Raw genomic sequence first — 13,613 nt, 5'->3', positions numbered from 1 at the left:
ACGCCTTTTTCTACGAAGAAGTCAAACAATCACCCCTGCATTTGCAAACATTCGTATTATACATTTTCATGTCATCAATATGCCCAGTTGTGCAATGTAAACCAATTCATCTCAAATAAGGCACAAAAAGATCACCCCCGCTGGAACATAAATGTCTCTGAAAGCATACCAAACAGCAAATTGAGAGAACCCCTTGCTCAGCAATTACCATATTCAACTAAAAAAAATTTCCCTTCGATGAAAGGAGACGCAACGCCTTATTGGCATTCTTCAAAACTGCATCGGATCTTGGCACCTGGTTTTTCCTTTTCTCCAAGAAATCAAGGGCATTCTTCACATGCTGTGTCGAGCGAACATCTTTCAACAGAATTGTTTCAGGCCTGACAAACGATGGGAAAAGAAACACTAGCATAAGTAACCAGTTCGAGAAAATTCGTATAAGATGACGAGGCATGAAATGTACCCAGAAGTTTTCAATCTCTTCTTCCTTTTCTGAACCTTCTGGTTCGTGATTTCTTCCTCAGAGTCAGATGTGAAGGTTTGCCTGAAGTAAAAAAGGAAGGCAACAACCAGTTAAGTCCACAAAATTGAAAAAAAAATATTGAATACCAAATAGTGCAAGGAAAGTATACATACTTCTCACGTGCTGCAAGCATTTCAATAACATCAGTGGGGAGCATGCCAGGAATAGTATGGCGCTCCTCGTTCTCCTCATTACCTTCATTCTCCTCCTCCTGTTTGGTATCTTTATCTTTTAAATCCAGAGGTTCCTCATTATTTGGTTTTGATGATGTTCTTCGTTGGGCCCATCTTCTCCTCCGCTCTTTCTCCTGCTGTGATACTCTGAGATCACACGACTATATTAGGCCAGAGAAGCTAGAACTTACAATCAGCAGAAATGCTAGCTGCACCATGATGTTTGAATAATCCAATGGGATTCAGATAGTGAGCTCCCATGGATGTTTCAGTGAAAAAGCAAAATATCAATCCAGGTTGCTGCAGAAAACAGTATTACTACTTTCTAATTCATTTATGGAGTTCGGATTTCCGCGGGCACGCTTTTCAAGCTCCTATACAGTGTGTTTTGGGCATAAGTTTTCTTTGTAAAAGTTACTCATCTGACTTTTCTAGAACAAGGTTTTCACTTTATAGTAGTTAACTTAGTCATTTATACCCTCAAATAGCTCTCACAAAAATCCGACAATCCTTCAATTTTAAAATATTAGCCATCTCAAACACCCCCATGTGTTATATGCATGACATAGGAACCATAGACATTTAAAGACCACCAGTAGTATATATTAACACTTTGCATTAAACATAAAACGGTACAGATCAATATGTAGGATGACATCATCTGTTAGAATTTCATCATCAACAACACAAATTTGATTTTAGTTCAACCCAGTACAAGCATAACAAAGTTATAATACATCTACTGGGGCAGAATAAACAGATAAGCACAAATTGAGACTAGATACCAACTAATTAAGATATTGCAAGCATAAATCCTCCTATGAGAAGTATCAAGTAATCACATGGGGGTAATGCAAAAATACAAAAAAAAAAAAAAAAGCAACACAGATCAGTTAGCACAATCAGCAGCTTGTTCATTATCCATCCAGTCATCAAACATTCAAGCTGATAATATATATGCACGAGAGTAAGGAACACACCGGATGGCACTGTCCTTCTCAACTTTACTGATCTCGTCGTGCTTCTCAACACCCTGCGAGGAATCAACAGGAAACGACGGTCAGCACTAACAACAAAATTTCAAGACGAGGAATCGCGAAGGTTAGATCGAAGTAAACAACCAACAACCCTAGCTCCAGCTCGCTAGGACTACTACTACACGCTTCTCCGCTCTCACGCGCAGTAAAACGAGGAGCTACCCGGCGAACGGCAGCACGCCGCCGCCGCCGCCTACGCAGAGCGCATCTAACCGCTCTACCAGCACAGCGCCCGCGCCCGCGCCGCACCCAAGGCCGCCCGGACACAGGAGTCGTTCGGGCGAGAGCGAGACCACAGGCGGGCGTACCTGGACGGCGGTGAGCTCCTCGGGCGCGCTGTCGGAGTCGCTCCCGCTGTCCATATTCCACAACCCACAGCGTGGCACCACTCGCCGGAGGGGAGCTCCTCGTCTTGTGGTGGAATCCGCTGCCGCCGCCGCCGAGGAGGAGAGGGGATGCGGAGAGAGGGTTTTAGGCGGCGTCCCCCGCGGCGGGGTGAGATGTTATTTGGGCTTTGGGCCTTATGGGCCTCGTGGTAGGATATTCAAATGGGCCGTAGGTAAATTTCCTTCACATCACGAGCCCAAGGGCCCATCTTGATCTGGAGAATGAAACCAAAATTGGGGGAAAAACTGAAGAAAATTAGCAGGCCCAAAATATAGTAATATATTAATATATAATTAATTAAATATAAATTATAAGAATTGAAAAATATTAATATGATTTTTTAATTTAACTTTTCAGTAGAAAATTTTTAAAAGACACACTGTTTAGCGATTGAAGAAGCGCGCGTAGAAATGAGGCGGAAAATGAGGGAATCTGGGAACAAATGCGGCCTGAGTGCACATATATATGTCTGAGGAAAAAAAATCTAACAACTTATGTATGTGTATTTTTTTTCTACCATGAATGTGAGCAATTTTAAGCGAATTTGGATCAAAGTTGTGGTGTTCCAGGGCGGTTAGGCCTTTATTTGGTTCATTCATATATGTGGAGCACAAATCTTTCTAGGCCGACCTTTTCTGGTTTAATTCATGATTCACATTTTAAGTTGCCCAATTCAATACGGTTGCATTGGAATAAAACTAAGCGAAGCTCTGGTTACGTCATTTTCCGGTTGGTCAAATTAGGCTTTCTAAAGTATTATTTGTGATAATATTGGATTAAATTAGTGTGATGATTGCAGAGGCGAGATGAACAAGTCCATTGGATGATGACATTACAAAATCCCTGCAGAACATCCTACCGTCTGCTTTGGGGTCGCTTGAGGCTTGTGCAAGCACAAAGATACAAAGCCATGATTGAAGCGTGTCAATCACCGGTACTTATTAATCTAAAGTGATGGGTCACTACTCACTAATCACTTTGATATGTACTAGTACTACTGCATCGTGGCTACAGCTATAGCTAACCTCAATGACCCCAACAGGAGTCTCTCGACTCTGGTTTATGGATTTTTGCGAGGGACATTTGTCTCTTTCAATTCTTATTTTTTTGTTTGTTATTATGTCTGTGTCTTTCCCACTCTCTGAGTACTTTTATATATATAGGAAAAACCATAATAAAGTATGGATTTTTTTTCGGTTTACTCCATCCGTTCACAAATATAAGCATTTCTGCCATCTTCAGTATACTATAACCAATTGTACCTACGAGGATGTATCCGTTAATTTAAACTGAAAATGTTGTATGTTGGAATATTTTGTATCACGATTAAATCTAGCAACATCATTCTTAGATCGCCAGTAACAATATTATATACTGACGATCAAAGTTAAAACAATATTGAGTAAATTTCACAAAACTACATTCACCAAATTACCACAAAACTACATTCACCAAATTACCACCAGACTACATGATTATGTATCATAAAATTACATATTAGCACCAAATTTTATCAAAAAACTACAAATTTAATGTCTTATATCACAAAAGTTTATTATTTCTTAAGTCGCAACATTTATAATTTTGTGATAAATTTGATGTAAAAATTATAGTTGTGGGATACAATGCTTTAAATTCATAGTTTTGTGAAAAAAATATTAGTGCTAAATCTATAGTTTTGTGACACACACCATTAAATCATTAGTTTTCGTGAAATGATGAGAGCCAAAACAAATCAGTTAACGGCGAGGAGTTTGTCTAACTTTTTGCACCTGTCTTACATCAATTTTAAATATCTACACGGATTCCACATACGTGGTAGCTATACTGTATCAACCTTATCTTTTTATTTTTCATAAGCTAAGTAAAACAACTTATTAACTATCAGAAATTAATTTATAGATAAAACTTTTGCATACATGTTTTTCACGATCAAAAAGTAAATACTAAAAAAACTTTAAAATCAACTCCAAATTTAAATTTTAAAATATAAAGTTTAGCTTATAACATGAGCATAAATTTTTAAAAAAGGAGCAGCTAGCTGTTTGTCCTATACTGTTAATTTTACTCCCCTTGGTATGTTTAATCTGTCAAAGACAACACCTCGGTCTAAATTTTCAATGCCAAGTTGTCATAAGAGAAATGAAACCAACACCAACAAAAATTTGTCTGTGTGTGCGTGAGGTCGTGGTCATCTAATTGGTGTGACACATTCACGTAATAAATGAGACAAACCAAGACTACTGGAGCACTACAGCAGTAGTGTACAACAACAACAACAAAATAAAAACACGTAGACCGAGTTCGGCAGATGGAGTTTTAGGGTAGATTATTTGACGAAAAATATAGTAACAGATTAGTATATAATTAATTAATTATTAATTTAAAAAATAAATTAGATTAATATAATATTTTAAAATTTTTTATATAATTTTTTTATAAAAAAACACCGTTTAGCAGTTTGAGAAGTATAGAGAAATCTAGGTAAGCAAGCCTACCGCCGAATTCTGATTGAATTGGTCAAAAAATACAGCTATTATACTACTGCTTGTACATAACGCATTAACAAAAACACATGGTACACCCTTGCTCCTTTCATTTCATAAATATTTATCAAGATTACTCTATTAATATAAAAGTATATTACAAGAAACTATTTTCAAGTACGAATCTAATAATATCAATTTTATGTTATAACAATCATATACTAATAAATTAATTTTTGATCAAACTTCCGTCCTAACCGAACAAAATATTACTCTAGCAAAATATTTACTATGCTTTTAATAGTACTATTTATGTTTTTAATTAGGTTGAGTACTAACCCATCCCAGAAAAGGTCTCACCCACGAATCTTCCTTTTGGTCAAACGTAGCCATCCGCCCAGAGGCCAGGTGGTCCCACCCGCGCGGGCCCCACCGCCAGGTCATCGGTCGGTCGGTGGTGGCCCGCACGTCAGTAGCTCCACCCCACCCACCGCGTGACGTTACCGCCCCCGCCATAAAACCGACCGTTACCGCAGCGGGTTCAAACCGGGCCACTCGCAGGCCGCCACGTGCGCCGCACCCACCTGGGCGGTCGCGACACCTCCGCTGGTGAGCGGACCGCGCCGAGCCGCAGCCCCAGCCGCGGCGCTGCCTTTGCGTGCGGTGCGGTGACGAAGACGAGCCGAGCCGACACACGCCACCACCACCACCACGGCGACGACCACCACCACCCCGAGGAAGAGGAAGAGGCAAGAGAGCCGCGGTCTCCTCCTCCTCCTTCGCGGGCGCCGGCGGTGACGCTAGGAGCGCTGTCGGGCTCGAGCTGTGTGGAGTGGGTCCCCTCCTGTGCTGTCGGCGATGGGGTGGGCTTCCTGCTGCAAGGGGTCGGACGGGTGAGTGGTTTCCGGCGATTTGAGGGCTGGGATTTTCGTGTTCTTGCTGGGGTTTGACTTTTTAGGGGGGATTTGCTGCTTGCTTGCTCATTGGCAGGGTATGAGGATTTTTTTTTTTTTGACTTTTTCGGAGGAATCGGCAGTAAACACCTGGGATTTCGTTTGTGTTTGGTTTCTGTGGTTCGGCTGTGTGCGTGTGGGGGGATTTCATGTGGATTAGCTTATTATGGAGTGGCTCAAATCTGGTTTGTCTTGTTTAATTTCACCTGTGAATGCTCGTTTTTGGGGGGAGAAATGTTGCTGTGGGAGCCGGGAGCTGTCCTGAAGCAGAAAGGGGTTTTGTTTGGGGAAATGGTGAGATACTGATCAAGTTTTGTGGTAGAGGGTATCGGTGTTTGATTTGCTGATTAATCGTGTGAGCACACAACGATATCACCTCTTTTCAGTGGATGAACCAAATGATGCATGCAATTCCTCTGCTTATTTTGGGGACTGCAGCTGTTGCTCAACAATCTGAAATAGAATGCCCATAGTAGAACCTTGTCTCTTACGGAGTATCAATTCGTTATAATGTGCCAATTTCTTGGTGGGAGGATGAGTCCATACTGAATTTTGGAGAAGAATGAAGCTCATCTGTTTGTTCTGGTATTCAGGATTCTACCGGGCCGGAGGAAGAAGAAGAAGGAGACGACGTGGAGGATCTTCTCGCTGAAGGAGCTTCAGTCAGCGACGAACAATTTCAACTATGACAACAAGCTTGGTGAGGGTGGGTTCGGTAGCGTCTATTGGGGCCAGCTCTGGGATGGATCACAGGTACGGTGCTCTTCTTGAGAAAAAAAAACATGAAGAAATGCAAGAATCATGCAGTCCAACACCGCACGAACTTTACTTTTTCTGTGCCATTAGTTTGTTAATATTTCTACTTGGCTTTGTTGGAAAAATGACAAAGCACTAGAGGAAGAGGGACCCAGACACAGTGATGCTCATGATTATTGTTTAACTGACTTTAAGTCCCATTTCCAGCATTGCTCTTGTTCAAGTGGTGTTAATTAGGAGTATAAAATGGTTGTCGTTTCTAAAGGCCGCCTGCGCATATTCTTTGAAGATGATGGCCATCCAAAACTGGACCTGCGTGCACTTTTAAGGCCATGTCTAACGGGGTTTTGGTCTCAGTAGGCAACTGACTTATTCTTAGCTTCAGACCGTCAGTTATCTAATTATCATTTTTAGCACATACCAATAGTCTTGTCATGGATTGCATGATCACAAGCTAGATAATACTAGATAGAATCAAAATTGGAACTTTGGGAGTTGTGAACACAAATGAGGGCAGAAGAAAGCATGCAGCCGGAATATGAGGCTATTGACAATCACATTGTCTTCACAAAGGCAGACGACTACTGTGCATCTCAGTGTATTTCCTCATCTAGTCTACTAGGAGCCAGAAAAAAAAACAAGTCATGTGTTGATAGTGATATTTTGATGAAACACAAGTCAATATGGGGTCTTGGAAAGTATTTGATAGTTAAAGTCTTTTCGATAGATTTATCTCGTTTGCATGATGTTTTTTTTGATGAAACACATGACAGAAAAGAGACCAGTAAGACCTCTGTTTTTTTTGGAGGGGGGGGGGGCAGAAAAAGAAAGAACTACAATGCTAATCTATTTATATGACATACTTTTTTATCTTCTTTTCATATATCACAGGTACCATGTAGTATGAGCTTTTACTGTTTACCTCCTATTTGTTCAACTCAATGTTAGGAAATAATAATTAACTTTTGCCACGATTTAATGCTTCTGTTAATTACATGGGACAGATTGCAGTGAAAAGGCTCAAGAGTTGGAGCAACAAAGCTGAAACTGAATTTGCGATTGAGGTGGAGGTTTTGGCAACAGTGAGACACAAGAGCCTTTTGAGCTTACGCGGGTATTGTGCCGAAGGCCAGGAGCGCCTGATAGTATATGATTATATGCCAAACCTGAGCTTGCACTCTCACCTTCATGGGCAGCATGCAGCTGAATGCCATCTTGGTTGGGAACGAAGAATGAAGATTGCTATTGATTCTGCAGAAGGGATAGCGTAAGCATGTTGACATCTTTTTGAAATATTCATTACGCTGAAACAGTATGACAATTTTCAGAACATTTTTTTAGATAATGGATTAGATTAAACCTGGCCTCCACACCTTGTGGGGTGTGCACAGCCAAACGAGTCACAAGTACAGTAGACTCTCCCAATACATGGGAAATAGATAGCAAAGTTTATCGGACCCATACAGAAGAGCAAAAGACTAAGCTTTGATTCTTCTTCTAAAATTCCAACCGAAAGTAGAGTAAAACTCCAAGACTCTTTTTTCCAGCACACAACAACTAGCTTGTACTGCATCGGCATCCTCTTTCTTAAGAAGCGAAGACCAAAGCCTTGCCCAATGGGTTCCTTTAAATATCACCTGCAAGAAAGATATATGATTGGAACCGTTAAAAATGACGTCATTCCTACTGAGTCATAAGGCCCAACAAATTGCAGCAATGCCGACCCAAATTTGTTTTTTTAAGTCTAGATTCAACACCGTTCAACCAATTTCCAAACATATGGGTTATGTTGCGGGGTTGTCTAATTCCGAACGTGAAAAAACATGCACTCCAAATGTACCTAGCCATGATACAATCAAAGAAAAGGTGTTGTATGGATTCTTTGGAATTACAAAAGCTACAACAAAGACTACCTTTCCATTTTCTCTTGGCTAGATTATCTTTTGTTAGTATTACCCCTTCTTTAAGATACCACAAGAAGACCTTAATTTTCAATGGAATTCTTAATTTCCAAATTAAACACTTCCTAGGTAATGTTCTCAAAACATGAAGTAGAAGTAATCTTATATCTGAAATCTACCTACATTGCAGCTATCTTCATCACCATGCGACGCCACATATCATTCATCGGGACATCAAGTCGAGCAATGTTCTCTTGGACTCGAATTTTCAAGCGCGGGTTGCCGATTTTGGTTTTGCAAAGCTCATTCCAGATGGTGCAACCCATGTCACTACAAAGGTGAAGGGTACACTCGGTTATCTTGCACCAGAATATGCCATGCTTGGGAAGGCCTCTGAAAGCTGTGATGTCTTCAGCTTTGGAATACTGCTGCTAGAACTTGCCAGTGGGAAGAGGCCTGTCGAGAAGCTAAACCCCACTACAAAGCTAACTATCACTGAGTGGGCACTTCCACTTGCCCGTGACAAAAAGTTCAAGGAAGTAGCTGATCCAAAGCTCAAGGATGTCTTTGAAGAGGCTGAACTGAAGCGGATGGTGCTTGTTGGGCTCGCATGCACTCAGAACAAACAGGAACAGAGACCAGTAATGTCTGAAGTAGTCGAGCTGCTCAAGGGAGAGTCTGCTGAGAAGCTATCCAACTTGGAGAATGATGAGATGTTCAAGCCTGACCTGACCAGCTCCTTCCAGGACTCGTCACATTCATCTCGTCCTGATAGTTCAGATTGCATCACAGAAGAGAAGACCTCAAAAGCAGATACTATAGATGAGGCAGTTGATTCAAGTGAGACAGTACCTTCAGCTAGGTAGTTTGATGCATAGAGTTGTAAGTTGTCTCTCGCGGAGTTCATGTTTCCTCTCGTGGAGCATTGTGTGGTTACCTCTGCTTGTGTGTTTATGCCTTGTTATTTGACAGGTTTGGGTGCTTCCTTACCCACCTCACAGATATACTTATCTGTGCTGTGTATGGTTAATTATCTCAATCTGTTTCGATATGGTTGTACCATGGCTTGTAAAATTCTGCATATCTGGTGCTGATCCCAACATTAGCATGTTGTTCCCTGTGTTCTTATGATTCCCAGCTATGTGATTCATCAATTGCTTATGTGCAAAATATGTGCAATTACCAGGCCTGTTGGTATTAAAGAGCCATTCTGAGAATGAAAGGATCTTTTCACCATGCAGAACTCCACCATTTTTTGACATATCTTTTTAGAAAGAATAAAGGCGACTAAGGAAATAGTATCTGAAATAACAGGATGAAATATAGATTCTGAAGGGGCAACGAGGTTTAAGGAAGGAGCTAAAATATTTCATTTTTGCTTTCTTGCTAGTATTAATGTATGTACTCCCTCCATGTTTTTTTAATATGACACCGTTAACTTTTATGGTTATGTTTGAGCATTCGTTTTATTAAAAAATATATAATTATTAATTATTTTGTTATAATTTGATTTATTATTATAGGAACTTTAGGTATGACTTGTAATTTTGCATATTTGGAGAAAAATTTTGAATAAGACGAGTGGTTAAATATAAAAAGTCAACGGTGTCATAGGAGTATGTTTGGTGCAGTGCAGATCATTAGAATGAGAGAATCTGTGTGTGTTGTAAAGAAAAACTGAAGAAAACCAGAAACGGGGGGGGGGGGGGGGGGGGGGGGGGAGAGAGAGAGATCAAAAAACAGATCCTCGCAAAGCTAGCTTCTGTGCATGTCCCCGCCATGAATCAAGAGCAAAAAAATTCGTATGATTTTCAGTAAGATTACTACCCTGTGGACTCTATGTTAAAAAATTCCATGACAAAAGTGGAAATGGATTACCTCAAGGGATCCCCTAGTTATGAAAAAAAATAACAACATAGATTAATATGGGATATATCACAAACATACATGTCTAAATTCAAACCTCCACAATTTGTAACAAAAATAACAAATTAAACTCATTTTTTTTTGTTACAACTTATAGAAGTCATATTTTTTTGTTACAACTTATAGAAGTCAAAATTTAATCTTGCATGTTTACGTAGTGATACATCACACATTAATCTATCTTGTTAATTGTTTTTATTTTCTTCTATAACTATTTAGATGACATGTAAGAGAATGATGGGATATCTCCATGAGGATTTTAAAGAGTTTCCTAACAAAAGTTCAGTCAATATGAAGAAAAGAATTGAGAACATATGACAATTGACAAGGCGAGAAACAGGGAACCCAAGTGATCAACAACACAAAAAACCAAAAGGAAAAATTCAGTCCTGATGACAATTGATTTGCTATGGCTGCACAAATAATCAATATCCAGGATGCTCAGCGCAGAATGTCTGCCAGATGGAACAAAGGAAATTGGTCATGAAGTGAGCAAAATGATACTTCCTGGAGGGACTGGAAATGATACTCCCTTTATCTGGCAGAAATAGCAGAGCAAATGAACAAAACATAACACCGAAACAATCCCTCCACCTCTAACTAAGGCAGTCACATGAATCAGATATCAGTCTGATGACTACTAATGCTAGAAGTAAACTATTTTCAACAAGCTAAAACCAATTGCATGTACATGCCTCAGTAAACCACCAACAAGCTGCAGTGAAAAATCCTTCTGTTGAAGTATGCAGTCGCATCAGAGGCAGAGGAACGGGTCGTCATGTGAAAAATCAGTTGCTGCTTTGACGCTCCAAGCGATACCATGTCCGGCTAATCGACTAGTCACAAACCGAGCTTTGCTTTCTCCACTAGCCCATCCTGTAGAACACAGAGCTGTGATTTTGGCAGCCAATTCCTCCCTGAGGTCCTCTTTAATCAATATAACCATGTCCTCCAGCATCTGAGCATTCTCAGCGACGAACATGAGGAACGCAAACTCTGCGTCATGGCCTCCGAACCCATGGACAATAATCGTCCTGAGGCTAGACAAAATGCACCTAATGGGACCAGTCTCATTCCAGAAATTTGGATTGACGTCGTTTCTGATGACTAAATCAGATTCCTTACACTGGAAATACAAATCAGTGGAAGTTTAATTAGCAACAGTGACGATCAGCAGCAACCTGATGGTAGCAACTAGCTTCTGTATAGCTGATCAATCTGGGGCAGGGAATGGATTTGTTTTACCTGGACGTGCAGAGTCTTAACGTTGGGAAAGCATCTGAGGAAGCTGGACATGATATTCAGATGAAAGCTGAATTGGAACGTCAAGGCCAAGGCCAGCACCTGGACGCTTGGGACAGTTGTTGCTGGGCTTGGATTTGTTCCAGCCTGCAGCATACCGATCGAAAGACAAGCCGATCGATCAAACATCACAAGAATCTGTAGCTAGCTAGGATGATTTGTTTGTTGTCAAATATTGAATAGAAAGTAAGAGGCAATATCCAAGAAACACAACAGCATATAGTGCGAGTGTTTACAATTTCAGACCGAAATTTCCGAAATTTCGGGTTTGTTGGTGGGTACCATTTCGGCCAAAAATTTCGGTATGGACCATGGTAACCTATATTTTCTCATTTGATGGACTTTATGAATCTAAATATTATTGTTGTTACCACTGATTTAGGCGGTTGGCAGGGGAAACTAGTCTAAGCTCTTAAGAGACCCCTTATCTATTGCATGTTATCCAAATAATTATTAAAAAATACGAAGATAGATTAATATGTGATATATCACTAAAAACATGCAAGTTAAAATATGACTTTTATAATCCATAGCAAAAATAACAAATATACGATTATGAGTATGTGTATACTATTCCTAGTTTAATTTGTTATTTTTGTTTTACTTTATTATTTTTGTTATGGATTGTAGAAGTCATATTTTAATTTGCATGTTTGTGTAGTAATATATCACATATAAATTATCTTCATAATTTTTTTCATATTTTTTTATTACTATTTAGATAGCATGCAATAGACAAGAAGTCGACGAGGGGACGGCACCTCGAGAGTTTAGAATCGAAGCTCCGGCTGGTAGACTGTTAATTTAAAATTAAATTTTAAGAAAATTGGATCAAATTTTAATTTTAGATTAAATTTTGTTTGAAAATTTCGTCCGAAATGATTCCGAAATTTCGAAATGTCGGTACCCCGAAATAAATCAGGACACCGGTATATTGAGCGCACCTCGATGACAGTGCCGCCGATGTCCAGGGTCTGCAGTCCTGGACGCAGGTAGCCCAACACGCGGAGCTGAGGAGCATGACCAATCCTGATCGCTGCAAGCATGAACCAGAGAAGTCTCTCGAGAGCCATAGCCCGCGCCAGCGCCTGGAGAGCGCGCCGGTGCGCACCCTTTCCCTGGCGGGGAGGCGGGAGATGATGAGGAGGAGGAGCACGTCGTGGAGCATGCTGATCCGGTCTTCTTCCCCGGCGACAGCCGAGTTTCTGTGGAGCGAGCCCGCGGCGGAGATGGGTGGCTCGGGGAGGGAGAGGTAGAGGAAGCGGAGCTCCATCTCGTGGTCGGGCAGCAGCTGCAGGCGCTGCAGGCACCCCCGCCCCAGCCCGTGCCTCCTCGCCGGTGGCGTCTCCGCGTCGTCCCGGTCGGGGTCGAAGATGTCGTCGTACGGTGGCCGGTCCATCTCGTCGGTGCGCGGTGGTCGCCGCGACGTGCGCGTGGAGGAGGGAGGGAGGGAGGGAGGCGGGGGTGGCTTGCTCGTGACGCGGCGTGTGTTAAAGATAATCCTGTGCTGATTATATTTTCCTAAGTTTAGCTTATTTTCCTTTTTTGGATTAGCATGTTTCTCCTGCCTTATTTAGAGTTTGTTTCTTTGTTTAGGGGTGTTTCTATATGTTTAGGAGTGTTTCTATGTTTAGGAGAGTCTATATATACAGCAATAAGAAAACCAGAAAAACAGCCAAGTTTACGCTGCACCAATCCTTGTCTTCCTCGTTCTTCAGATTGTCCAAATGCTGCACGTAGGTCTATTCATGATCAAGCTTGCCGATTGTTTGGTGATTTCTAACAATTGGTATCAGAGCAAGGTTTAGAGCTTGAACACGAGATCGTGTGACTGAAGTCGTACTCATGCCTCGCCGTCGCTCGTCTTCCCCGACGGAGCGCACTCCAGGAGGTTCCGGCAGCCACGCCCTGGGCAGTGGCGGGAATGACCGCGGGCTGGTGATACACCGCGTGGTCAAGGAGGCGGGAGGCCCGACGAACTACCCCGTGCTCACGAAGACGAATTACAACGAGTGGTCTTTGTTGATGAAGATCAAGCTGCAAGCACGATGCTTATGGGGAGCCATCGATCCGGGAGGGATCGCTGTGGAATTCCATGAAGATCGGATGGCGTTGGACGCCATATGCAGCGCTGTCCCTGTCGAGATGATCTCGACGTTGGCTACCAAG

At 41.5% G+C, this 13,613-nt stretch overlaps 3 protein-coding genes across 3 annotated transcripts; 1 reads left to right on the top strand and 2 right to left on the bottom strand.

Moving 5' to 3' along the window:
- Positions 1–69: 69 nt before the first annotated feature.
- On the bottom strand, positions 70–2,205 carry LOC102708870 (DNA ligase 1). Its single transcript, XM_015834131.2, has 5 exons — positions 2,042–2,205; positions 1,677–1,729; positions 637–843; positions 464–544; positions 70–380 (listed from the first exon to the last, which is right to left on the bottom strand). Exons 1-5 carry the CDS (start codon positions 2,093–2,095, stop codon positions 218–220), a joined length of 558 nt encoding a protein of 185 aa, XP_015689617.1. The 5' UTR covers positions 2,096–2,205; the 3' UTR covers positions 70–217.
- A 3,101-nt stretch (positions 2,206–5,306) lies between these two features.
- Positions 5,307–9,334, top strand: LOC102701887 (PTI1-like tyrosine-protein kinase At3g15890). Its single transcript, XM_006646954.3, has 4 exons — positions 5,307–5,499; positions 6,153–6,312; positions 7,320–7,582; positions 8,407–9,334. Exons 1-4 carry the CDS (start codon positions 5,465–5,467, stop codon positions 9,080–9,082), a joined length of 1,134 nt encoding a protein of 377 aa, XP_006647017.1. The 5' UTR covers positions 5,307–5,464; the 3' UTR covers positions 9,083–9,334.
- Positions 9,335–10,475: 1,141 nt separating this feature from the next.
- On the bottom strand, positions 10,476–12,885 carry LOC102708590. Its single transcript, XM_015833873.2, has 3 exons — positions 12,389–12,885; positions 11,388–11,531; positions 10,476–11,268 (listed from the first exon to the last, which is right to left on the bottom strand). Exons 1-3 carry the CDS (start codon positions 12,515–12,517, stop codon positions 10,897–10,899), a joined length of 645 nt encoding a protein of 214 aa, XP_015689359.1. The 5' UTR covers positions 12,518–12,885; the 3' UTR covers positions 10,476–10,896.
- Between the last annotated feature and the right edge of the window lie 728 nt (positions 12,886–13,613).

Source organism: Oryza brachyantha, chromosome 2, assembly GCF_000231095.2.
Source record: "Oryza brachyantha chromosome 2, ObraRS2, whole genome shotgun sequence".
NCBI lineage: Eukaryota > Viridiplantae > Streptophyta > Magnoliopsida > Poales > Poaceae > Oryza > Oryza brachyantha.
This window is presented reverse-complemented; position numbering and strand designations above follow the sequence as displayed.